The following is a 27995-nucleotide window of genomic DNA, read 5'->3' as shown; positions in this document are numbered from 1 at the left end:
AATCACTCGACTTGAATCAGCAGACATGTCTTAATTATCTTAAAACAGCAACCGATCATATGCGACTGTACTTAAAAGTGCATTTCAAATCCCCACACAGTTCCATTTAAACAATAAAGGAAGTCTTGGGAGCGTATATGTATAACTTGTGCTTTATTAGCTGAACAAAACAACCAAAATATATAAACATGCATTGTCGTCAAAAAAACAGGATTACAGTGGCTTGATGGGGTGTGGGCATCCAAAACTGAGGTAGAATGGGGGGAAGGAAAACCTCTCCATGGGATATAGAAGAGCAAAAATAGAATAAATACTGACTGCTAAGACAGATCTCAAAACGTTCCATCAATAACAATTATAACATACCCACCGATACTGTCAAATTCAATCAACGGAAGAAAAACATTTCTCATTTAAGTGATAAATTGATTTTGTTGTCTTCCAATGTTCAACATTCACATTTAAATCCTCACAAGGCCAACACCGTTTCAGTCCATTAAAAATAATGACTGAATTTATGTGCAGTTTATACAGGCGTCAATTCTCAATTAAAATACCTCTCTGAGTTTTCGAATATAGGATTGGTTTTTAATTTATATACAAGTTTTTAGAAGATTTGCATTTTGCATTTTTCAGATTGTTTTGGATGTATTTCTTGCTGACAACTAGATTCAAAATATATGACTCAAACTTTAGTTACAAGTATATAATTATACATATGTAATTTAAATACATACACATTCTTAGAAATGTTATGGGCCGCTTGAGCTCCTCTCCTCCCACTGCCCCACATCCAACTCTTACAATGTGACTTACTTGTTCAGGGCAATTGTAGTGTAAACTGTTGCCATCCACTGCCATACGATCAAAGCTTTTAAATAATCAGCAATAGTTCCATGTTCATGATACTGAATTATTTGGCCCCTTGCTGCTATTTAAACCATTTTCTATTAAAATGATCGTCCCAACAGAAGGGTGTAGCTGGACATACCAGGGCCTTGCCTCTAGTGTCCTATCAAAGAATAAACCTGATGGAAAAGCCCTTCAGTTCAGAAGTGTTCCATAAAGTTGGGCCTTGGTCAGACTGTCTTTTCTGGAAAGTCCCAGGGAGCCAAATTTTTGGTTGTACGGAGGAGGAGGGGGTGGGACGGGTGGTGGTGACTGGCTCGCCTGCTGTGCAGGCAGGTTGTGCATTTCCACTTTGTAGTGCTGCAGTTCTGCAGCCATCTCCAAGGACCTCTGGTTCAGAGACTCGGTGGAGCTGTTAGGACTGGGGTCTACATAATCTGTGCTCTGGCCGCCAGCTGCCATGTTACCCTCCCTTTCTTTGGAGCTCCCTGAGTGGTAGAGGCTGTGCTCCGACCCCGGGCTGTCCTCGGCCCGGTAAAGGTGGGCTTGGCTATGCGCCTGCCGCAGCCCTGGGCTGCATTCGGGGCTGGGGCTGGTGCCTACCCAAACTGGGTCCATGGCAGGGTCCATGACACCTGCTCCGTGATCGTAATAATCAGCGCCCTCCTGGAAGCTGCTGTAGAGCGGGCCAAGTCGGATCTTGGAAGGCCGGACAGAGAAGTGCTGCTCTGAGAAGCTGTAAGGTGAAGCCCGGCCTGGGCTGCGGTAGGTGTGGGCACTTAAGTCCTCCACACTAAGTTGTCTCCATCGGCCAATCAGCTCCTCTTCCTCGGGAGCTAATGTGCTGCCTCGACGACTGTCTCCGTAGGCAACACTTGGGGATGAAGAGGGAGGGAGCGGCTCATAGGGCTCGCTGAAACAGGAGGACATGGTGCGGCTGTAGACAGGCGAGCTGCCGTTCTGGTGGTGGCTCAGCTCCGTCTGCTGGAAGGGATGAGCGTTGGCAAAGCCTCGTGGACTGTCTCTCTCCCAGGATGAGTCACTCTTTCTCTCATAGTCCCCTGCATCTCTCCATTCCATGTAGAGGGAATGGTGGTGCGGGGAGGATGCTGCACTGCTGGGCGGGCCGTTGCCTTTGTCTTCAGAGCCCCCTCCGCTGAAGCTGGAGTAGGAGCTGGAGCCAGCAGCCAGTGCAGCAGGGAACTTAGCAAAGTGCTCCTGGGAGAAGCCAGCCCTCAACCCCACCGAGCCCTCCTCTGGGTTGCTGTCGGTGGAGTTTTGGGGCCCGTATAGCAGCTTCCTCTGACCGTGGAGGTCCATGCTAGGCCTCCGCTCGCGGTGGCGGTCTTCGGGGCAGTACAGGGCCGTGTCGCTACTGTACAGGTCGGATTTGTAGGCTGCACGCAGCCCCAGCCGCTCTCCCAGTCCCAAGCTCTCCAAGATAAAAGCATGGTCCTGAGTTTGGGGGCTGGGGGAGCGGGAGGCCTGGCTGCTGCTGCAGGCCTCGTCTGGCTTTTCGAGCACTTTGCCAATGAGAGAGGCCGGGACAGAGTCGGAGTAGGTGTGACAGAGAGGACCCTCCTCCATGTGCATGGTCAGTCGCTCCTGAAAATCAGCAGGCAGCTACAAGTGTCAGAGAAAAAAGAAGGGCAGGAAAATAGATGTAATTCAAGTGTCACTGCTCCAACAGATGGAGCTGTACTGTAGCATGAGCTCACAACATGCACTGATGACGATGTGCATGACGATGACTACAACATTTAAAGGCTTTCAAATTCTAATAGAATATTCTAAGCACCTTATTCTATTTAGTGTTACACTTTTTGAACAGTGTACACTCTATTGCACTACAAAAAACTCCTTGGACTGTTGGATGTGGTCTTGGTCGCAATCTCTGTACAATATCAATTTGCCAGATTGTGCAGTGAATGTGTGGTGAATCGTAGCTCTACGCTGTAAATAGAAAATAGTATATGAAAGCAGAGACACGTCATCAGCTGACGTCATGCTCTTATGTTTTGAAAATGCAGATCTGCAAGCTTTTCTTCTTTGCCAGACTCCCACAAGCATCTTTTTTCATTACTTACTTGCTGGATCTTATTAATTTACTTATTTTACTGGATGATAAATATCACATTTACATATGCAAGTGGCCCAACAGATACCGCTTTTAATTTGTTTCTAGTTGATGGATTTATTTTGGAACTTTATATCTAAGACTAACAGAAATGTATTTATTTATTTATTTTGCTCCTATCTATTTTTTTCTTGACAGTATGCACATGTCTCGTGTGTGCTTTTGTTGTTGTTCCATTTCTTGTTCTGTAAGTTGCTTTTGTATTTTTCGTATTGCTTAGTAAAAGCTGCAGCAAAGAAAAAACATTCTTTTTGTTTTGAGTGTTTCTTTTCGAAACTTACTAACAGTATGTCACGTAGTACAGTAGTATGTATGTCACCACAACAAACACATCTGCATGTATCTGACTTTACTAGAATAATTGTCATTATGTCATTTTCAGTGACAAGAGCCTAACAAAGGGAACTAAATATGTGAAAAAAAGGCGAACTAAGTCGTCTTTCTTGGAAAAGAAAGACGCTCTCTTCCGAGCATTTCTCAATTAAAATAAAGCCTTTGTCCACTATCTATGCCTCTCCATAGCAACAAGCATTAAACCAACTGCAGCGCATCATCAACATGAATCTAGTCAGTTGTTCCTAATTGATAATGAGAGGCGAGCTAATTATAACTTTTTAGATAGAGTGAAGACTAACATGAAAAGACATTTAATCATAACAGTTTTATTACAACTTGAACTAAACTAAATGTCACTTAATTACCGTTCAGACATTTTTCATTTGGGCTTGTTTTGAACAGGCTCACGATTAGCTTTTATGTAGCGTATAGAAATCCGAGCTGGTTGTTTGTTTTGCAGCAAAACAAATGACTGAAGTACTTCAGTAGGCGCTGAAGAGCCACTGCACTCCTCAAAATGCTGCAGCACTATTCATCAATATGCTTTCGATTAGCTCCCACCCACAGGAGATATGGACATATACAGAGTGCATGTAAAGCCTCTGACCCCCATTATGTTTGGCAGTGAGCCTGCATAACAGTTTTTCACTCTATAAAAAAATGCTATACTGTGTACAGCAAGAGTGTGTATGTGTTTGTGTGTAGGGGAATATTTTATGAGCCTTATGCAATCAAATACATTGATATTTCCATTCAGCCATATGGGCAAAAACGTGGAGAGTCATTCTTTTCATTTGCCAGCTTTAAAAGCCACCCTTGTCACATGGGCGAGGCACAAGGCCCAAGGCTGATGCAGCAGAAAGTGGCGCCAAGCTGGCCTGGTGTTAAAACACACATGCAACTCTTTTCACAGGCAACAGCAGGATAGCATGATGAGGCTGCAGTGTGCTCTAAATTTACATTTTTGCTGTTTTAGCTCCTTGAACAGTTAGCTGCCCCTGATAGTTGTGCACAATTTGCCTTGAAGTAGTTCCCGTTGTTCTTCATGCTTAATCATTGTCAAACAATTACATAATTACTAAACCCCGGTGCAGTATAATTATACTCAGACTGAGCTGCATATTGAGTGACAGGCAGAGACCCTGGTTTACTTTAGACTACTGTCTCACAGATCGATGCAAACATTATATTTTTTAAACTGTTACTTTTCATATCAAAGCCTGCATGTAATTTCAGTTCACTTCCAAAAGGATTTAATAAGAGGAAAAGCAAATTTGTACATTTTAAATAATACTTATCTCGCTTGACATACAATAAATGGAAAAATGTAAAAGAGGAAAAGATATATTTAATGAAAAGCAAAGCTTTAAACCTAAATAAGTTAGTGACTATTTGCCTCAGATATTTGTGACAGAATTATTACTATAATAATAGTATTTACATGAATCTACATGAAATATAATGTTGTAATAATTTCAATACATTAGGTAAATATATAATTTACCTTTATTTTTTGCCGTAACCACACTCAAATGGCAAATATAACATATAATTTTCCATTCACCCATGACCACATAAATCGTGGCTTTCAAGGCATACTTTTTTATAAAGTAAATAATAATATGTCTAGACTGTATCTTTTCTCAGGTAGCATGTTACCTAAGCTGTGTTAAATTAGCTACCAACTTTTTCAAACGTCTTGGACTTCTCTCAGTTGAAGGTTATTTTGCCAGAAAACCGCTTCACCTCTCTAATCTCCTTGGCCTTGGTGCAGTGACCTACAGCAGTCACCGCTCCACCATGTCTTGTCTCTTATCTCTTCTGCCTCACAAAAGGGCAGGATGACCTTCAGTTATAGTCGATACAGCACATTTTCTTGCCCATCTTTATGTCATGAGCTTAAAATTCATCTTAGTGCTGCTCAAGACACCTCACTCACATCTCCTCTTCCTTCACAAATCACAGCTATTTCACCAAATCTTTCCCTTTTACCTGGCTACCGTTGTATTGAAAGATTCAGTGCAAATTGAATTTCAGGGCAAGAAGGTTACCCCTGGTTGCTTGTAAAGTAAAAATTGAAATGTACTCTTCTGTTGCACTCTGTTAAACCTCTAGGGATATGTGACCAAAGTGACGGAACACGGAAAAAAATCTGTCTATTTAGAAAATGTGCATTAAATTCAACACAAAATTAACATTTGAGCTTGATTACAAGACTGAATGCCATGTAACAGTCAGTGTAGGTCTCACCTCGGAGAGCTGCGCCCTGTAAAGAGATTTGTTGCACTGGAGAAGCTGAGCAGCCAGGTTACAGTCCTTCCTGTACACGTCCTATGGAGACACAATTAAAAGACAATAAATAACATTAGGGATGGGTATTCACTAGTGTTGGCGTGTATTTGCATCATCCCCACTGATTATTCCAACCACCGGAAACTTACTCTGCCTGCTTTGCTTTGAAAACTGAAAATCAGCTGCAAACGTCACCTTTTTATTGCTTTTGTGCAGAATTATGAAGGTTATTAAGTATAAAAGTGTCTCTCAATTCTCGTGTTTCATGAGTTGTTCTGTGACAACCTTAGCCAAGCATGACAAAAACAAGTATCTTGAAAGTATCTTGTTATAATAAGGAAAATTAATTCAATCCATCCATCCATCCATCTTCGTCCGCTTATCTGGGGTCGGGTCGCGGGGGCAGCAGCTCCAGCAGGGGACCCCAAACTTCCCTCTCCTGAGCAACATTAACCAGCTCCGACTGGGGGATCCCGAGGCGTTCCCAGGCCAGGGTGGAGATATAATCCCTCCATCTAGTCCTGGGTCTTCCCCGAGGCCTCCTCCCAGCTGGACGTGCCTGGAACACCTCCCTAGGGAGGCGCCTAGGGGGCATCCTTACCAGATGCCCGAACCACCTCAACTGGCTCCTTTCGACGCAAAGGAGCAGCGGCTCTACTCCGAGCTCCTCACGGATGACTGAGCTTTTCACCCTATCTCTAAGGGAGACGCCAGCCACCCTCCTGAGGGAACCCATTTTGGCCGCTTGTACCTAATTAAACATTAATTATTATTATTATTATTATTATTATTATTATTATTATTATTATTATTATTATTTATTAATTTAAGGCAGGTTAATCATCTAAAGATGACAATATAACAAGGCTCTTACATTGTCTTCTCGTAGCTTATCGATGGTGAGTTTTGCCTCCATCAGGTGGTTGTTGAGAACGATGATCTCTCTGCTCAGGGCTCGCTTCTCATCGTCGTGGTGCTGAGACTGACAACAAGAGAGCGGTTTATAGAAATTACTGGAAAGAAGACTTGGATTTTCACATTGATTTGCAAAGTTTTCTGACCACACACAACACTCATTCACTTTTTAAAGATTCCTAATCAATCAAATCCATTACGGTAATTCACAACACTGAGAACATACTGTATACCATGACCGGTCTATGTCCACTTACTTACTTAGGCCATTGTGTTCTCTGAGGAACATAAACTATAGAAAAAAGCTCTCTTTCCTCTCTGGTCTTGTGTCTTTCGATTCAGTTGCTGCCATGACAGCCCCTCAGCCTTAATCTCTTGTTCTGTGCTTCTTCTCCAGGTGGTTCAAGGTCTTCCTCTTGCCTTGTGGGTTCCATGTTAATGCCTGCTTGGCGATGGATTGATTGATTTTGGTTTTGTTGAGTATGTGGCCTATCTAGCTTCACAGCTTCAAATTTCTAAGGGTTCTTGCTTTATGCACTCCCACAGGTTGGTGTTGGTGATGGTGTCTGGCCAGTAGATTCCCAGGAGGCGTCAGTGGCAGCGGTTGATGAATGTTTGTAGTTTGTCTGTAGTCTGAGTATGTTGGTGGTAATCTTCCATGTTTCGGATCCGTAAAACTGAATGTATTTGATGTTTGAATTGTCTTTTGTCAAGGTTTATTATTAATATTTTGTCCCTTAAAAGGCTATATTGCTGATTTAAATCCAGCTCTGTGTCATATTTTTGTGGGCAGTGCGTTTAGATGAATGTTGTTTTGCTTCCCTCTGTAGCGCCAGTGCAGCTGAGGTCTGCCAGGACCCCCCCGGATGACACTATACACGATCTCAGCAGACGTTGTCCAATCCAAGCTCCGTGCACTGGTACCACGGAGGGAAGCCCCACACCATTCATCTAAACACACTGCCCACACCGCCATGACACAGATCTGGATTTAAATCAGCAAAATATCTCTATAGGGTACTTTTTCCTCCAAATGAAACAGGATTCAGTGACTTAAGATTAACTCAATTAAACACAAAACCAAAACATTTAAATAATACACTATTTAACCAAATTAACCTCCAAAATCTAATTTTTTTAAGCTTTTAAAAAGCAGCTTTCAAAAGTTGGTACCCTGATAAATGTATAAAAAAAATATAAACTGATTTTGTTTTCTCTTTATAAGATTATGTATTAGGTTCTGGCTCTAAATATAAACACAGGATGGATACACTAAAAAAACACTAAGCAACTACCACACATTGAGAGTGTTTAAGTGGCAGCAAGAGATACTGTAGCTGGATTTTTTTGGTTCCTATGGGTAACCAAGAAACCATGACGTAGGTAAACTGAGCAGTCCACAGAAGAAAAAGTTATTTTCTTGTTGGCTGATGGAAACAGATTCCAGGTTTTTCTTTGTGAAGCACTGCTGAAGTTTTAATTCATTGCTTACTGCCTTTCAAGCTGATTTCCTGCCAGTGTTTGAAGTTAGTATTATATGACAGCTATGATGAATTAAATGTGGCCTAGTGGCCAAACGTTATGTCTTCACTCTTCAGGCTTTTTGGCCATTGAACAGTGTAGCTGTGCAAGCAGAAGCACACTCAAACTATATCACTGTGTTAATCTGTCTTGTAATTACATTCTCTATAGTTGTGCAGGGCCACAGGTCAGATGGGTTTGTGGCACCTCTAGAGTAAACAAGCTTTACGATTACAGAGAGACTTACTCAGCTCCTCTTTCACCCTTGAGGAGGAAATACATTAGATGAATGAATACCAGCTGATGGGGATGCTTCACGAGAATAAAAAAAAAGCTGTTGCCGTTTATTTAAAAAAAAAGAGAAATCTTTTCTTCTCACAAAAAGCCGGATGACCCTCAGCTCCTTATTGACCTGGTACTTTGCTGCTGTATAGTGTCGTAATCACGACGAGGGCTGTGGTGATTATTATCTTGTGCTGTAACGAACCCATTTGCTGAGCGTTTTCATCCGTCTATTCAACAGCTTAGAGACACCTGACTGTCATACAGTGTTCTCCGGCAGCCTTAGTTAATTGTATCTTTCCACCGGCAAAAGCAATGTCTGACAAATGAAGTGAGGTGCGGCGCACTGAGGAACAATGGGTTTGCTATCACTCTGCCATTGGAAGGAGGACAGCCAATTGTAATAGGCCGTAATTAACGTCAGTGGTACCAACAGAAGGGCATATTGATATTCAAATTGGCTCTCCAAGTGTTCTGCACCATGTCTGAACCTCATGACTTACTTTGTGCTTCTCTTTCTTCTGTGTCTGCAGTTACTTAATTGTAAGCGTTGGGAATTCATGTGACTGGATACTCACACACACACACACACACACACACACACACACACACACACACACACACACACACACACACACACACACACACACACACACACACACACACACACACACACACACACTTACATTTCTGTGGATCTTTTCTTCCAGATCTTGGTTGATCCTCTGCAGTGCTGAGTAGCTGCTTTGTATTCTAAACGACACATTAAATGACATTGTACACTTGCAGATAATAGTTTGTTCGTACACATACAGTATATACTGTAGAGCAGCAGCCGGAGACCTCTCCAAACTGAACATAAGAATATCGGCAGGCTCAGCAGTACACAAGGCAGGGCTAAATCGCATGCCACAGTTTCAGTTTGTAGTTGTTTTCACATCTCACTGACCTAACTCTTCTGATTTGATGATTAAGTAAATGTTTTATTCTGTTATTTGTGATCCAGAAGGCAGAGACATACTGTATAAGGCAACATAATAGTGTGACTCACTCAATCCCTATGCCCAGTGGATCTCAACCTGGGTGTCCCAAGATAAATTTGAGGGGTTACAAAATGATTTTAAAAATCTGTTACACAACATTTTGTTTACTTTCCTCAGCAACTTGGTTTTTATTGCAACATTCGGGATACATGCACTTCTTCATGTTTCTAAAAACAAAAATCCCTCAAGTGAAACAGTACAGACTCTTTGATTCCACTGCTCACAATTAAATGTATGTTAATTTTTTAAAGGGGTCACAAGATAAAGAAAAAAAGATGTTGTCCAGCAGGTAAAACTAAATATTATCAAATAATACAGCTTCACAAATTACCCAGATAATATACAAAATTTTCATCTGACTTCGTCGAAAGAAAATAGCTCAATATGTTTTAAAATTAGCCATTTTTCATTTCCTGAAAAGCAACAGTTTTACATACAAGGTTTTCACCAGACAGCGACGATAAGTAATACACACTACACACTCCTGAATTGTCTGTGAAGAAATACTTATTTGGTATTCATACACTAAAGAGTAATGATACTTGGCTAGGATAGCAGTTACTGTTTTATTTTACAGGTCTTTTTTTCCTAATAATCTACAGGAAGTTTCCTAGATTGAATTTCACAATTTGGTTCTAATTCTAAGAAAAATAGAGACTGTGTCACTTTGTCTCTTTGTATGTGTGTTTCTCTTTAGATGACAGAAATAAATATCTGGTCTGTGCTTGATATTTGAGATTCTCATACTTCATTAGCAGCAAGAAAAGTATTGCATACTGTCGTTTGTATTTAGGCTATAAGGGCCTCCTCCTTAAACCTCTACAGTATATTACATCTCTCCTCAATTTTAAAGCTGCTGTTCAGTGGACCAAAACGCAAGACTGGCTAACTTTAGATACCCATGGGTAAATACTGAGTTTTGAAAGTTCAGTGCAGCACTACATAGCATATAAATGGAGTGAAAAACAAAGTATTTATAGCTTGAATGTCTCATCTCACTGGATCAATTTAAACTTTTAACTGTGGGCCTTTTTGGATAGGATTGTTTTGGATGCAGTTACCGGCAGTATATATCCATGTGTCTGTCTGTCTATGTTTTCCCTGCTGTACTCAGGTTTGTACGTAGGTATTTTATATGTCTTGTGGAGCTCAGCACTTCTTCCACCACTATGATGTACAGTATGTATACGCCTACCTGCGCAGTTTATCAGTAAACTTGTCCAGCTCCTCCTGTGCTCGCCGCAGCTCCGTCTCCAGGTACTGCCGCGTGGAGTCAAACTCACTCTGTAGCAGCTCCAGCTTGTGTGTCGTGTAGGAAAGCCTCTTCCGTAAATCCTCCTTTTGCTCCAGCAATGAGCTGCAGACACACACACAGCAGATGGTTGTGTTCAGGGCATATGGTGCAGGAAACAAGCTTGCAACTTGGGTATTTGCTTATCTAAATGGACTTATAAGGGTCTACATATCTTTTTAATGCACCCCTGAGCAGCCATGCAGCGTTGATGAGAACATCATGAGAGGGTGATAAAAGCAGAAAAGTTCTGTGAGAAAGTGCTTTGTATGAAGAAAACATGGGACCAAAACACAGATCTCTAATTAGGAATCCAGGCGGGGGTAAGCAAGGACACCGAGCTTTTTGAGTAATTTGAGCATTAGATCTCTTTTTCAGCATTAAAGCTCTACAGCACATCACAGAAACCCAATCATCAGTGAGATTGGTCCCGTCGAGAAAAAAAAGAGAAGGTGTAATCTGTGATGAAATATGAGCCAATGAACTATAATACATCACATGAATAGAATGTGAAGGCTCAGATTTACGGAACAGCGATACCCCCCATATGTAATTCAGCCAGACAGCGCAATGATGACTATTTTCAGAGTATGTGCATTACCTGGGTTTCAATCTAATAAAAAGGGCAAGTGTGAGTGGGAAAAGAGGAAATGTCTGTTGCCGTGATGGATCTGAGTGTGCACGGCTGGGCTTAATGGACCCTGTATTGACGGACAGATGGAGGAAGGAGGGAAATGACTCTATCTGCAGCCGGATAACAGATAGCAGAGAGTGGATGGAGATGTGGTCACGTTGCTCTTTTCACTTCCTCTCTTTGTCTCTCTTTTAACAAGATCATAGATACACGATGTGGGGGCTGAGAGGACTGAAACAAATATCAAGGATAGGTTCCTTTCAATGTTTTTAGGTCACTAAGTGGTGGTATTGAGCAGTTTCCAGCTCATTACTATGCATGATAAGAGCTACAGTTGGTAAGAATAAACATCAACTGTCTAGCCATTTCTCTGTAATTCTGTCAAATGTTTTGTCTTGCAAATCACTTTAGCTGGATTATATATTGTGGACGGTCACACAAACAACACGAAGGTATTACGGATATTAATTGATTCACAGACATACCACCAAACACACAATTCCCAATGGTATGTCATGGGTTTGTTACATATGTAGTGTATAGAGTGCCATGCATTGGCTTGCGTTTCTTGTTTTCACTTGCCTCCCTAGGTGATGTAAGCTGTGGCATGTAAGCCCATGTGGGCTGGGCACCTTGATGATCAAATACAAAATATTCATCAACTCATTCATATAGTAGAGATGGAGCAGAAGTGCTGCAGAAAGATACATTTCTCAGAGACAGAACTGCTCTAGAGGCAGGAATCTCATGAGCTGATTTTAATTTCAGTAAGCGGAGTCAAAGACTTTTTGGCTTTAAGTAATCATATCTAAACAACAAATTACACGGTTTGTTTTGTTGTTTGTGTTCGGAAAAGTACACATGAGCCATTTATGATCTGATACTCTATTGTTAAGGTATGACTAAGTTTAGGCAACTAACATTTCTTGGCTAAAGTGACTGTTAGAAGGAATATGAACAATGGCTTCAGCATCAGTTTCACAGGCTTTAAAGGCACCACCCTCCTCCCTAAGATAGGTTTGTGACAATATGACAACTAGAGTATATATTAATAATAGTAATACAATATCAAAATACACTAAAGGGCATTTAAAATTAATTTAATTTGACCACACTTCATATTAGGGTTGTTCGTTAGCTATTTTGTGCTTCTGAAATACCGTGATACCGTTTTTTTTTACTCAACCAAAGGAGCATTTCTGCCTTCAGCACAGCTCTGCAGCAAGAAATGTTTGTACAAATAAAGCTCCACTCACCACTAAATACAGCACTATAAAAAGGCAAAATGATAAATAAGTAAGTAAATTAGAAATGATAATTTTACTCTAGATCTGGAATCTTTTTCTTTTTTTTCTGCTGCATCTACAACCAAGCAAGTGATTAAAACAATACCTGCCTACGGAGGGATTCGATGAATGTCTGAACTGACTGAAAGGCATTTCAGTGCTGCATTATCCAGCAGCCCCCACCTCCTGCTTCTCTTTGATTGGCAGACATTAGCAGGGGAATACAGGTGTTTGTTGTTTGATAGAGGATGAGTTTACGTGAAGTAGCTCCAGGGATGAAAAATCCCCATTAGTGACCTCCTCTGTGAACAGGAGCTGAGTCAGACATAATAAGTGCTTTCATTCCGGTGAGATGAAATGACGAGGCAACATGACTTCTGGGCTTGGAGAGGTGGGATGAGGCCGCTTTAGCACCACTGGGCGACACCTCGTGGGTGGACGAACGGACAAACAGATAAAAACGAGGACGGATGAAAAGATGGCGTCTGAGAGTTACTGTCTTACCTCTTTTTTGGATGTTTGCCGCCATTTCGGGGGACTTTTAAGGCGGTTTTGCCAATGTATATCTTTTTCATGGTTTGTCTGTGTTCCTTCCCTCTCATGTGTTTATAGGGGTTGACCACAGGGAGCCGTCATGTGTGTTAGTTTCCCAAAGGACACCAGCTAAGTGTGGCCTGCAGAGTTACTGAGTGCTCTACCTGTGTTGACCCTGCCAAAAAAAGCAAACACACAGATTTGCAACTATTACTAAGTACTGTTCAACCAGGGATTCTGTTTGAAGGATAAAGTCGATATATTTTGCAGTGATAGTCATTTTGATGGCAGAATTCCCCACAGTTTTGTCCTTGGCAGGAAAAGAAAAGCTGAAACAGCATTAAACTCTGTACTTAATTCAGAGTAACAGACCATTTTGAAGCTCTTAAAAGGTTAAAATCCACCCTTGGTGATGTAGCTTTTGGGCTAATTTTAGTTTTTTTTTTTTAATGTGTCACACTGTGGGTTTTTTCTGGCGAAGATACAGGGGAAGTGAAAATGAAAGTATCTAAGACATCAGTGGTAAATGTCAGGCTTTGGTCTCAGTCCTTCAGACTTAAAGAGCAAAGGCTTCTTTCTGTTTTGCAACAAAGTTCAACAATCATATGAGGACAAATCTACTGAGGGAGAGGCAGCATATATAGCACAGCTTGCAATTTATGTTGGTTAAATTACATTTTACAAGTTATTTTTTAGTTTTTACTTAAAGGTGCTCTAAGCGATGTCACGCGATTATTAGGCTACAACATTTTTTGTCACATACAGCAAACATCTGTCCCCTGAGCACACTGTAAAAAAACGCGGTGTTTGTAGACAGCCCAGGCTCCACAAACGGCAACAAAAACAAACTGCGCCAACCTGCACCACGAAACATAACAAACAGTGTTCCAGCCAATAACCAACAAGAAGGATTTGGGGGTGGGGGTTGGGGGGTTAGTGCGCAGAAGGGAGGGGTAGGGGATGGGATGAGGAGAAGGGAGGGGCGAGCTAGCCTCGTTTTGTTTGAAAATACTTCGAACGTCAACAAGAAGTGCCGTCACCCAAAATCGCTTAGAGCACCTTTAAATGCTGGTTTCCGACTCCATGAATTACACATTTGGGGAAAATGGTTTGTAATGTTAAAGCCCTTCAAAACAAATCACAAGCATTTTTCTATAACATAACAATTTCATGACTAAATAAGCAACAATAAATGTTTAAAGTTCAGAAAAAAAAACATCAGTAGGTATAATCTATTGAATTTTGACTGACAACAAAAACAGCCAACCCCATAACTGACGTCACATATCGATTTAAATGTTTCTGATTAGAACACGGAACAGCACGGAGAAAAACTTCAAAACAAATCTCTCATATGAGATGACTAAAACCGGTCTAAATTTAGCAGAAATTATTTTTGCTTCAGCAAGAAGCTGACTGAGAAAATGTTTTCAGGGCCCTTAAAAAAAATAAAAAATAAATAAATGTATTTGGAGGTTTTATGCCTGTGTTTGTGTTCTCTTGCTGGACACATAAACCTGCTTCATATCACTGGTGTTTGATGAAAGGCCTTCGTGACAAGAAGATATCAGACTTATCAGTACAAACAAACATCCCTCAAACCCTTTTTGCAGACTTCATCTCTTATACGTCCAAACACAAAAGACACGAACTGACACATCCTCCCAGTCTTGAATAAAGTTTGACAAGTCCAATGTACCGAAGCTTCTTTTTCGAATATTTCTACCGTCCCCCCAATCTCGTGTGCCTTCGATGGCGTCCACAGCACAGGTGCAGCTGTCAGCCTGAGGACAAATAGTGTGCGTCATTGGATGAGACGGCCCGTCCAAGCTTGATCAAAGCTGTTCTGATCCGAGGGCTGGACTGGAAGGAAACAATGAAGGTGACTGCAGTGGGTTATAGCCAGGGAAAGCGCCACGTTTGATGTTGTATCCGTACATACTGTACATACGCATGAGTAAAAACCTGGTGACATACAGAAACATGTTGATCCACTGGCACGCAGTTGTTGGGAGGTGATTTATGCTGCTGGCTGAGAAAGAGGGAGACATGTACTCCTCCAGATGGTGACAGCTCACCACCGCCACTGGAGCCTTCACTCCAGCTGCTCCCCTCTGAGTCATAGCACACCAGCTCTGGATGTGTGTGTGTGTGTGTGTGTGTGTGTGTGTGTGTGTGTGTGTGTGTGTGTGTGTGTGTGTGTGTGTGTGTAAGAAGTGGTGGGTGTATGTTTTGTGCATGTATGAGGCTCAGGTTTGTGTACATGTAGGTGCATACTTGTTTGCCTATATGCATGCATCTATACGTCTTTGCACTTGTGCATGAGTTTGTGTGAGTGTGTGTGTGTGTGTATTGTGTGTGTGTGTGTGTGTGTGTGTGCACCTGGATGTGTTTTTGTGTATGTGTGTGTTTGTGTGCTGCGGCATAAGCTGTGCCCATTCAATCCCCTATTTCAAAGAATGAAATAAACCAACAGTCTCTATCCTAAAAGTCAAAGTAAGGACAGCTGCTAGCAACACATCTCAGGCCACGTCAGGTGGCCGCTGTCAAACCACCAATGCACAACAACTCTCACTCCCTCGCTCATTCACTCGCTTGCTTCTTCTTCCTTTAGCCCGATTCTTCACACTGCAGCAAAAACCATAGACGGGGCTCGCTCAGATGGCGCTGCCTGCCACCCACTCGTGCCACGCTGACATTTGAGAGGAACTCAGTGCATTGAAAAGAAGAGGAAGGGGAGGTGGTAGGAGGAGGAGGATAAGGACATTAAAGTTGGGGAACGGAGAAGAGGGAGAAGCAGGAAGCATTTTTTTTGGGGGGGGGCGCCAGCCAGAGTAGTTGCAATTTAGTCAAAGACAGCAAAGAGAGAGAGAAGCATCACACAATTAGAGAGGAAAAGCAAACAGAGTGGGTGTGAAGTCTCCACTGAAAATCACAACTTCTCTTTCTCTTTCCTCTCCTCTTCTCCTCTGCCTGTTCTGTCTGTCTGTTTTTCTCCCTTTCTGCCTTGCTGATTGCATCTACATTGCAGATAGGCTCTCAGGAAAAGCCCTTATAATAGGCCCAGACCTCAGCATTAGAGCAGGGGGACCCGAGTGGCTGACTCATCCAGCAGCAGCAGCAGCAGCAGCAGCAGAGGAAGAAGGCGAAGAAGACACTCTTTCTACCACGCATGCCTTCAGATTAACAAGGTAGCGAACCCGCAGCAGTCACAGACAATGACATGTACAGTATGACTCAACCACCTCATAGAAAAAGAAATCCCGCTCAAATTAGGGTATTATTCTGTGAGTGTGTGTGGGTTTATGTCTCTGCTGTTTCTCTGTCCAGCATTGATTAACAGACAACCAAGTAGACACACACCAACTACCAACATCATTAGCAGCAGCAGGAGATAATGACCCGGATTTCATGTGCTGCTGATGGAACTCGGCACAGGGAAGTGTGTGCAATCATGACAACCATCCCGAGAGGATTTTGGGATCAGCGTTAAGAGGTGATGGAGGCCTGTTGAGCTCCAAATACAAGAACAAACACAGCTCTGTTCTTCTTCTAAAACCCCAAAAGTCAACACAGAGAACAGATTGAGTCCAACGTCAACGCCAGAGCAAGTTATAATTTAGTCTGAAAATGGCACTGCGTTAAATATCTAGGGGTTTTGTTCCAGGTACCACAAAGGAATACAATCAGGCATGGACAATTTTAGTATACGTGAATATGTTGCAAGGGAATATTTCAACATTTTGAGAAATAAACGTATTCGTTTTCTTGCTGAGAGTTAAATGAGATGATCCATACCGCTCTCATGTTCGTACAGTAAATATAAAGCTATAGCCAGCAGCCGGTTAGCTTAGCACAAAGACTGCAAACGGGGAAACAGCTAGCTGTGCTTTGTCCAAAGGTAGCAAAATCTGCCTACCAACACCTCTGAAGCTCTGAACTAGTTACCATGTTGTATCTGATTTAAATCTTGAACTAACGGTTAACGTTATCATTTCATAATGAATGTTGAGAAAAAGCAATATTCAATATTAAAAATATATACAGATCAATTCCAAAAGAGTAAAACCAATTTGACCATTGAGCACTGTGAATATGTTGTAGTGAATGTAATTCCAAATAAAAATGAAAAGCTTCAGTTGACATACAATGAAAAACAACATTGTATGACACAAATAACATATATAGGCTATAAAACATGCTGTTACTAAAACTAAATCTTTCTCTCGAAAGTGCTTTACATAAATTATTCAAGTTGATAAAAATACAAGTTTGGAGTAGAGTAGAGGCAAGAAACCCCCCAGCCACAGGAGTACACATACACATACACACTAAGCAAATTAAACACACACACACACACACACACACACACACACAAAAGCTCATGCTGTTCCACAAAAAACAGCGTATGCCTCTAAACGAGAAAATCATGTTACGGTGCCAGTAAATCCTACCGAGAGCTGTCCTAGCAAAGCCACAAAAAAATCCACACACTTAATCTGAAACTTCTCACTCAATTTGAAACTCAAAAGTTTGTAGTTTCCTGATGATTGCTGTGTGTTCCAAGCTAGTGAGTCTGAATTGCTTTAGCGTTTGAATTTTTCCATAAAGTAGAGGGTAAAGAAATCCCAATTCCGTCCACTCCGTTTCATTCAGCCCCCTCATTTATTTGGTGCCCGACTTTTTGGTTGAACAATAATTTTCTTAATAAAAGAAACTAAATGGTGTGGCATACACAAAAATAGGGCCGTTTGCCATCTTTTCAGCCACAACAAAAGGAGATGGGACGAAGAAGCACGAGCAGCTTTGAAAAGCGTTGAGCTCACTAAAAATAGAACAGACCCAAACACACCAACGTGCATACACACATACACGACACACCCACCACCATCACAACATATTGTTTACAAGTGGAGCTCGAATGGACAGGTAGTGATTAGACACAACAAAGGAACCACCTCTGCAAATCTGCTGGCCTACAGTGTACCGCTCTGTTTCTCCTGTGTCCTGTGTTTCTGTGTGTGTGTGTGTGTGTGTGTGTGTTCATAAGCATTTGCCTCTTACACATATAGCTGGTGGCTCAGATGTACTTACAGGTCCATCCATGACTCTCAAGAGGCAGCCTGAAAACCTTCAACTCGGGGATGCAAGAATGGAGCTTTTACAAAAAAAATAAAGAGACTATACTTAGAAAATATAGAAAGCAATATAGCACTAATAGCTTTCCAGCAGAGTGCCATTAAAGTATTGGTATATAAAAAAAAAATCATCACAGTGGGATCATCACAGCCAAACAAGTAACAGAAAATAGAAAGAAAACATTCATATACAGTACATACACTTAGATGAGAAGGTTCTTACTCTCATATCTGTCAGGTTAATATAAGGCTTCTGCCAGCAGCTTTTTAGCAGCTGGCTTGTCGTTGTCTAAAGGTATGAAATCCCCCTTTCCAGCTAAAGATCACACATTATCACATTATGTCTTTTTTTTTTTTTTACAAAAAAGCTGAAGTGTAAAAATGTCAAGTTGTGGTTTTACGGGGAGGATGTGTATGCTCAGTGTATGTATGCTAGCTTCATATTTAGCATGCAGACACGAGAGTGGCATCTATCTTTTCTATTCCTTCAATAAATATTCATTATTCATAAACAATCATTTATTAAACTAGTTTTATTTTATATTATGTTGTTTGATGTAAATTTGAAGGCCCATTTTTGTAGCAGTTTTTAATAATAATACATTTTATTTAAAGGCGCCTTTCTCGGCACTCAAGGACACTGTACAGGGATACATGAGACATTTAAAATCAGCAAAAAAAGAACTGAACAACATTGTCCCTTACATAACGGCTGCCTTTGTCAGATACAAACTTCTTATTTTCTTTTTGACACGTTTAGAAGAGGAAACAACATTTTCCTTCTTGGTTAAAATGAAAAGTTGAATTCATAAGCAACAAAACACAATACACGGTGCGCTGCTTTAGCCTTATTTGGTCTGGTTTGACCATTAGCCTACGGTGGCTAATGTTAGCAAACTTTAGGTGAGTATATATTCTAACCTAACACACACTTTACAGCATTACTTTATGACTCTTCTCAACTTGTATTACTGTTACATTGATTTAGCAAAAATGTACCACCATTCCATTATTGTCACTTGTAGTCAAGAGTGGCTGCTGTTTAGCAAAAGTCTTTTTTTAAATTTCATTAAATTAGTGACATGTGCTCTTATTTCAGGAAAAGGCTGACATAACACGTACTGTAGATTACTTTGTAAATGTTCAACTCAAGTCAAAAACTTTTGTTATGGCAGCTGTTTTATGCAGCGTAGCCACTCAGCCATTAACATGGCCGACGGCTTTAAATAAATCTGACCGGTACCATCTGACCGCTGGTGCTGAAGAGGGCAAAGGGGAGGAGGAATAATGTGGTTGGGATACACTTAATAACCCCCAGAAGAGCTGTCAGTGCTCCAGCAGAGAGAGAGGCTTCAGACCACAGAGGACAGAGAAGAGTCTGTTAGACCAACACTGTCCACTTAAACTGATCAAAACTAACCTAGCCCGTCAGACCAGCCTCTCTCCCAAACCACTTTCATACATACAAATGTCTGCTATTGCTCTTCTGTATCACCACCTCATCTATAATAAAAGTGATTCAATGGATGCCTAATTCATCTGGGATTATACAGTGGCTAAAGTGTTTAATATTAACATGAATTAACAATCGGTTATGCAGTTCAGCATGAGCAGTGACGAAAGAAAGAAAAGAAATTTTGCGCTTCTTCGCTTTTGTTTTGGATTGTCCATTAAATATGAATCTACCACTGGCAGCCAGTTAGCTAAGCTAAGCATAAAGACTGGAAACAGTGGTAAACAGGCAGCCAGGCTCTGTCCAAAGGTAACAAAATCTGCCCTGCCAGCACATCTAAAGCTCACTAATAAACACGTATCTTGTCTGTTTGAGCACAAAAACCAAAGTGTAAAAAAACGACAAGCAGCAACTATACATCCTGAAGTCTCTGCTGGTTGCCTGGACAACAAAACTCAAGCTCAAGTCACCACAACTTGTTTTCACACTTTGGTTTTTATACCGACTAAACAAACCAGATATAGCACGTTAATTAGTGAGCCTTAGGAGGTGCTGGTAGGCAGATTTTGTTACCTTCGGATAGAGCCAGGCTCACAACAAGAAATGCAGATGCTTCCATTCAGGGCAGAAGGGAGGCCTGAGGTTTATGGTTAACTGCTCCTTTAGATCTCTGCAGGGTAAATCCTAGCTAGACTATCTGTCCAATCTGAGTTTTCTGTTGCACGACTAAAACAACGTTTGAACGTACACACGTTACCCCAAAACAAGTTCCTTCCCGAGGCTATGTGCAGCGTCTCCGTGGCTCTCGCTCGGCGCTAAGCACCGCCCATGACAATTGTGATTGGTTTAAAGAAATGCCAAAAAACCAGAGCACGTTTTTCTCCCATCCCAACACATCCAAATATTATCTCAGTTACTGTCGTGATATCCTTAATTTTGGTCATATTATTAGTGAACAATGTTATAATCTCATCTCTACAGTCTGTGAATACTTTAAACTAGGTCCTGTGTTGTCCTATGTTGTGTGTTGTGTTGAATGTTGTTATGTCTTGTAATTATTTTCATTGTTTTTCTTTCAGTGATGTATTGAATGTTGTTTTTTGGTGGTTGTTTTAAATGTAATGATGCACGGCAACGTATAGCTGCACAAGTTGTGGGTGGACTCTAGGAAGAATAGCTATGACTACAGCCCCAGCTAATGGAGATCCCAATAAATCAAATCAAATTTTAACTTTTGGGAATATTTACTGGCAAATTGCAAAAGTGTAAAGCATTTGATACTGCACTCCGTCTTATATGTTGCTAGTATTTAATAAACACTCATATTTGCCTTTTCTCTCTGTATAATGATGGTAGTGTAAATGATAAACTGACTACAGATTATTCAACAAATTTACATCCACTTTACCTGAATCTCATCATTCAAGTTTTAAAAACCCTAAAACTATGCCAAACTTTTAATTTAATTTTGCAAACCAGGAAGAGCATTCAATTTTGGGCTGTCAATCATCCCAACAGCTGTCACCTTTTCTTTTTTTCTTCCAAGTGGTGTGTCAATGTCATTCTAAAATAAAACACTTCAGCAGAAGATTGGTTTCTGACATTAGCTTGAACACTTAAAAAAAAAAAAAATCTTAAAAACTTTAAATCTTTTTATCCAACCGAGGTCCCCTCTACTCTGGAGATCCTTGCTTGCAATGTGCCCCCATGTAAAATGTACATCTCTAGCTCTGCCACAGGGCCCCGGCAGAGAAGCCCGGCCAAGGGAGGGACAGAAATTGCGAAAGAGAGAGCAAGAGAAGGGGAAGAGATTTCAGGACATTTCATCACTTAGACTGGAAGGCGTCTTGGAGATGAGATGCGGGGATGGGTGGGATGTAGATGTAGGGTCAGACTCTCAGGTAGATCCAGCTTACTGTTTGACCTTGTCAGAGCGTCTGCAGAGGCCACCGGTGACATGGTTTCCTATTCAGCGCAGAGCGAGGAAAAAAGGCACAGGACTACCCCCTCTTATCTCGGCAGAGCTGCTTTAATTCAATTAAAGCTGTGACACAGAGGTGAAGACAATTGATGCCTGATACTGTAGAAACACCCCGTCAGATTAATTACGCCCTCATCGTCTGGTTAAACGGCTTTTAAACTGTAATCTGCCTGAAATCATAATAATACCATTGGTAATCGAACACAAAAGGGAAAGCTCAGGATCCATTTCCATCTGCGCCGGATTAATAATGGTTCATTAGTAATAGTATCAATTACAACGTGTCTACTGTAGGACAGTGAGGTAAAAGGAGAGAGAGTCAGAGGAGAGAGAAACGGCAAAAAGAAACAGAGCCTTCCCTGCATCTCGTCATGTTTGCTCTGCTGCTTTAATTCCCGCGTAATGCAACTTTAATCAGAAAGGTGTGTGAGCACTTGTAATTTTGTAATGGGCTCATTAAAGTCTGTTTATGCAGGCATGTGAGGGCATCAGTTTGATTTCACCTAGGCTTTGTGTGCACATTTGAGACTGTCAGCTTTATTAAAATACATACAAACTCCTTGATTAAAGCTAGTATTGATTAGCTGCTCATAGAGGTAAAAAGGTGCTGCCATGCAGAGTCATTTATCAGTGCTATAGGTGCATTTCAACAGGTGACTGTCTGAAATCATGCAGAAGCAGATGTATAAGACTCAATAAGACATTTTTACTGACATAACACATTCAAGACTAATTAAAAAACCCTCTTGATTGATCCCGTATAAAGCTGTTACAGTAACGCCACATTCGCTGCAGTGAATTTTTTAGCCATGAGATTCCCTGCGTACAACCACCAGCTTTGTTCTGCAATAAAAACACTATTTCATCTTTGGCAAACTATCAGAAAAACAAATCATTCCTAACAGCACTGCATAAATACACAGAGAGCACGAACTGACACTGTGAGTGCAGCCACATCACATCCAGATGAGCACATTATACACACATATTCACACAGACACAACCAAGCCAGCTTTGTAATCCAAATCAAAGATGCAAACGATAGAGCAGTACCTTCCGCTCACGCAGAGCTTCATCCTGGAGACCGAGAGATAACAATCCTGGCGCCTGAGCCTCGCCGGGGAAATGGAGAAAACCCCCCTCTATATGCTATCTGGATTGGCTTACCCAGCTCTACCTTAAAGCTCAGAGAAACCCCACCACATGCACACCACTCCAACACCACAGCTGCCACCTCCAACACCACCACGCCACTCCAACAGCAGCAGCAGCAGAGCCAGGAGGGAAGACAGAGGGAGTGAGCGAGAGAGACTGCAAGAGTGGAAAGACAGAGAGGAAGAGTGGGAGGGAAGGAGCTTAAAGGAAGAAGACAGGGAGAAAGCGGGGGCGTGTTGATGGAGCGCTGAAAGATATGTGCAGAGAGAGAGAAAGAGAGAGAGATGGAGATGGAGAGAGGGAGGGAGAAGCTCACCTGATAGTGTCTATGTTGTTCATGTCTTCGTCAGGCACCTAAAGGAAATGACAGCATGTTAGTGGAGGGGACCCATAAAACTGGTCCTGGAGCTGCCAAGTAGAGCATCGCCGCAGCACAAACAGAAACAAAACATACATATTCAGTAGGCACGCTCTCTGTTTCCCCCTCTGTTTTTGTTTATGTTTCTCCCCCGCCCCTTCCCCCCCCCCTCATCCCTGCTCCCTCATATGCTCCTCTCCCTCCACTCCATCTCTGCTCGTGATAAAGCCCTCATCGGGCTGTCTGCACTACATCTGCGCTTCCTTGAGGTGAGAAGAGAACAATCATATCATAGCAAGAGTGTGAGAGAGTGAGAAAGAGAGGGGAAGAAAGGAAGGAGGGGAGGAAGTGCGGAAACCTCCATTGCAGCCAGACTGCAGATACATGGCAAGCCCCCCCCCAACGAGGGATACTGGCAGCAACTCAATATCCTTGTCTAGGTGCTGAATCGGAAAAGGAAAGTCGAAAGAGGGAGAGATAGAGATAGAGAAGAGGAGGGGGTGTGGAAAGAGATAGAGAAAGGAGGGAGAGGAGGGGGGGGGGGGGAGAGGGAACAGGTGGTCCAATCTGTTGAATCCTATAGCTCAAGTCCCAGGCTGTTAGGGAGAATACGTTTTATATGTCTGCTGCTGGCCCTTTTTCTGAAGGCAATGAATTATGCAACATTCCCCAAGTATTCTCATCTTCATTCAGATTTAGGGTGCAGGCCTGCTCGAGTGTGGCATCCATGCTGCTAAGTTTTTCTTTTGGGGGGAGGGGGGGAGGAGAGATGCTGGTAAGTAGGTTTAACCATCAGTAGTTAGGGGAGGGATTCATGCACGTCCACTAGTGTCATTAATGAAGGGAGCAAGCATTGCTCAGATATAATTTGATCCAGATCTCCACTGGGAAACATAACTGTGTCAGAATACCAACAAAAAAAGATTTTAAGCCAGGGTTTGAGTCCGAGTTTGCATCTTCAGCGAGTGCACAGCTGAAGGTTGCGTGCCTGTGAAGAATGTTTTGTTACTGAGCTTGCACAAGTACAAGGACTCCTGTAAGGGAATGAAACTTTGCAGCTACAGGCACACACACAAACAAATACACACACGCACACACACACACAACACACACTACACCGAGATGAACACCAACAGGCTTACATGCCTGCCTCTCTCAGCCCCCACACCGCCCACCTTTTTTCAAGCAGTTGCTAAGGTGACGGCAAAGGCTGAATTTTAATCAGACAATAAATTAAGGCAATGTGATCTTCTCCTTTATTATTTAATGGGAGCGGTTCCACTTTCGGAGATCTGTCAAGTATGTTTTGGCTTCGGAGAGAAACACTGACAGACAAATTAAAACTCAACGTAAACAGTGCAATCGCTTGTTTAGAGATTGTCCAGGGAATGCAAAACAAAGTGACATTTGAGCTGAATAACGCGTTTTATTCGTTTTAGTAAGTGAAATAATACATTTTCAAAATAAGAGGAGGATAGCTGGATGGATTATCATCTACCACTGAGACGAATGTCATGCTGAGCATGCAAATACACTCACTTCTGATGCAGTTATTTCTAAATGAGCCTTCAGGCCTGTCTTCCTGTGACACGCACACTGCTGCTGGAAGTCTGGGGAAACCACCGGTTGCTATAACTGAAGAAAAACAGGTTCTTTGCATCCACAGTCATTTTAGCAAGGTTATGTCTCAAGTTGAGTAAGTGATGGATATCACCCAATAAATGCTGGTGAGGGGGCTGAGTCAATAAATGACTGCATTGTTCAGTTCGATTGTGTGGAGGAGCTGCTGATGGGCAGAATGCTAATGAGAACGCACCCATAAAAGCCTGTTCAGTGGTCAGCAGAAAGCACCGCTCCTATGCACATTTACAGACATAATCATTATCATCATCATCATCATCATCAACTTGTAGATCAGCGATATATATAGGCGAAGTTTAAATTTGTTTTGTGTTTTCATAAAGACAATTAAGTGTTAAAGGGGACATATCCTATCATAAAAACCTCACTTTTTTAGTACTTGTGCACGTGCATTTGGGTATCTGGAGTGCCAACCAAGCTACAAACTGTGAAATATGACAACCCAGTCAGTTTTTCAGGGAAAGGGGCTTAAAGAGGCAGGCACTGAAATGGAGCGTTTTATACTGATTAGTCTATATCCTTGACGTTCCACTTCCGGGATTGCTCCGGTGCTGCAAGAAATTCCGCCGGATGCATGTCTTTTCACCAACGTCCATTTCCTTCTGCTTTCTTTGTGTTGTAATTTTAAACTCTGGTGGATTTCTGAGGACTATGGTTAACTGCTCCTCAGATCTCTGCAGGGTAAATCCAGACATGTAGCTAGATTATCTGTCCAATCGGAGTTTTCTGTTGCACGACTAAAACAACTCTGAACGCTCATGTTCCACCAAAACAAGTTCCTTCCCGAGGCTATTTTGCAGCGGTTCCGTGCGGAGCCCATGATGATTGTGATTGGTTTAAAGAAATGCCAATAAACCAGAGCACGTTTTTCTCCCATCCCAGAATGCTGTGTGGACAAGCCAGACCCTCCTCTGCAGCATGTGGAGGATGGTCTGGCAAAGCGAGACTAAAGGAAATACAGGTATATTCAGACATGACAAAAATGTCTTTTTTTAACATTAAAGCATGTAAACATGTTCTAGTAGAATCCCAAAATACAAGTATGAACCTGAAAATGAGCTGACCTGATACATCTTCTTTAATTCTTAAGCTAAGTTACTCTAAACTTTTCATCTCTTAAAAGATGATTAAAGCGGCAATATATAATGTTTTGGCCATTTAGGGGCATTGGAAACAAGCTGTAAACACAACCTTTTAAGATGAAATGATGAACTAGTTGCCCATTTACTAATCCAGCAGATACAGAGCAATTATCATCATTATCATTCATTTGGAGTTGTTTTTCCAGCCACCTGACAAATGCATGTCCAATATTCACACTCCTTTTAGCTCCATTTTATTGAACATGCTCCACTATGCTATGTACATGTGTGCAAGCATACAATTGGGGATAAAGGCTTGAATGTGTACGTGTGATATGTCAACAGTATTTGTTTTGTGTATTTGTATACACACATTTATGTTTTTTCTTGTAAGACATGAACATAAGCAGTTTGTGAAAACAAATTTCTCTCCTGGGACAATAAAGACTATGTTTTCGTTCATTTATATATACAGTTAAGTATATACATATCTTCTTATCTATCACTTTTTAAATCAATTTGTGTTATTGCTGTATGGATTATTTCTTGTATGATGTGGTTAAAAGCTTGATGAAAACAAAACCTCATAGACTGCATTAGACAAAGAACTATTAACTTTATGACTTGACCATTTTTTCCTGTACCTCTTTATGCTCTGAATAATAGAGCAGAAAAACCCTAGAAAAGCCAAGAACAACTGACTCAAATCATCCAAAGACTTGATTTATTCAGGCATCACTTCAAACTCTGTGAGAAACAATTTCCTCTCCAATCATAGCATATGTTCCAAGGCCTGGCTTTGACTAAAGACTGGGATGACTTTTGATCACTCACCATGTTGATGCCCCTGGGCGGAGAGGCAGATTTGTAGGGGTATCTGGGGAAGTCACAATGAAACTCCGGAAAGGGACTCCTCATTTCAAACCCTTGGCAGAACTGTGGAGGAGGTGGAATCACGTCTATCTCCAGCTGTGGCGGTTTCGGGACTTTTATCTCCAGGTCCTGTCGCTCATCACCCCTCCTCGCAGTAGTTTCCGTCTCTAGATAGGTTTTCTGTGCCGGGTCAAGGGGAGTCTGCTCTTCTTGGGTCTTCTTCTGCTCGAGTAAAGAGCCGCGCTGTTGGGCCATTGAGCAGGGCAGCCTGGGGCTCCACTGTGTCGCCACTTGAATATCGTCTTCAGGCTGAGGTGGAGTTGTGGTGCTGAAGCTGGAGGGAGAGACTGGTTTCCCAAATACCTGCAGGCTGTTTGGGTCAAGCACGTTGGACGTCACCTCATTCAGGAACTGGGAAAACTTCACTTTGGCTTCGATCTTTTGCTCCAGCAGACACTGTAGTTGTACACTTTCAGCGCTGGTGTGGGTCTGTGCAGAGCCCCTCCCCTGACACGGGCCACCCCTCTCTGGCCAGGCGTGGAGTTTGTTGTGGTCGCTGCCTCCATCCTGCTCCGCCTGTGGATGAGCTCTGCCATGAGGCCCACTGTAAGGACATTCTGCAAGCTTCCCCCACCTTCTGTCCTCTCTCTGTCGAGTTTGAAATGCTTCCTGGCTTTGCTTCTTGATAAAGCTGTGCAGGAGGCAGGTCACCCCTGAGCTCAAGCTGTACAAGCTGCCAGTGCCATTGCTGCTGGGACTGCTGCCTCCTGGGCTGCTGTTAGGGGCCCTTGGTACGGATGGCTGGCTAGGGGAGGGCTGGCTATATGAGCGACCTATCAGCTCCTCCAGCCAGACCTGATCGTTGTTAAACATGAGAGCTCCAGAGGGGGCCCAAGACTTTGGCGATGGCTGGCCCTGCTTTGCTCTGCCTCTCTGGGAGAGGATACAGGCTGTGGTGCTTGTCTCGTCCATCGGCTACATGGATGTGTTCTTTCTCTAATTGTTGCAACTGGCAGATGATCCATGGTCCAGTGGACAACCCCAAATTTAAAGAGTTCTACCCCAATCCTGTCTCATTATTGTGCAAGCCTGACCTAGAAGAGATCCAATACATTTCACTCTAGGCGGAACAGATGGCCTCCTTTAGTGCCAGAATAACTCCCTGCTATGCCAGGCAAGGACATCCATGACTTA

The 27995-nt window shown here is 42.1% G+C and overlaps 1 protein-coding gene across 1 annotated transcript; it reads right to left on the bottom strand.

Annotated features, from left to right (window-relative positions):
* Positions 1 to 136: 136 nt before the first annotated feature.
* Positions 137 to 27760, bottom strand: si:dkey-174m14.3 (uncharacterized protein LOC563117 homolog). Its single transcript, XM_039781858.1, has 7 exons — positions 26763 to 27760; positions 23164 to 23201; positions 10571 to 10732; positions 9019 to 9085; positions 6489 to 6596; positions 5573 to 5653; positions 137 to 2472 (listed from the first exon to the last, which is right to left on the bottom strand). The coding sequence occupies exons 1-7, from the start codon at positions 27672 to 27674 to the stop codon at positions 1045 to 1047; spliced, it is 2796 nt and encodes a 931-aa protein (XP_039637792.1). The 5' UTR covers positions 27675 to 27760; the 3' UTR covers positions 137 to 1044.
* Positions 27761 to 27995: the final 235 nt, after the last annotated feature.

Source organism: Perca fluviatilis, chromosome 18 (genome assembly GCF_010015445.1).
Source record: "Perca fluviatilis chromosome 18, GENO_Pfluv_1.0, whole genome shotgun sequence".
In the NCBI taxonomy this organism is placed as follows: Eukaryota; Metazoa; Chordata; class Actinopteri; order Perciformes; family Percidae; genus Perca; species Perca fluviatilis.
This window is presented reverse-complemented; position numbering and strand designations above follow the sequence as displayed.

Bases quoted from the DNA above. Each gene is read 5' to 3' on its own strand.
- si:dkey-174m14.3 (XM_039781858.1), bottom strand. From the start codon at position 27,674: ATGTTTAACAACGATCAGGTCTGGCTGGAGGAGCTGATAGGTCGCTCA. The intron at 6,597-9,018 runs GTAAGTGTGTGT...TCTTGTTGTCAG, and splicing joins AAGAAAAGATCCACAGAAAT to TCTCAGCACCACGACGATGA. The intron at 5,654-6,488 runs GTAAGAGCCTTG...GTGTCTCCATAG, and splicing joins ATAAGCTACGAGAAGACAAT to GACGTGTACAGGAAGGACTG.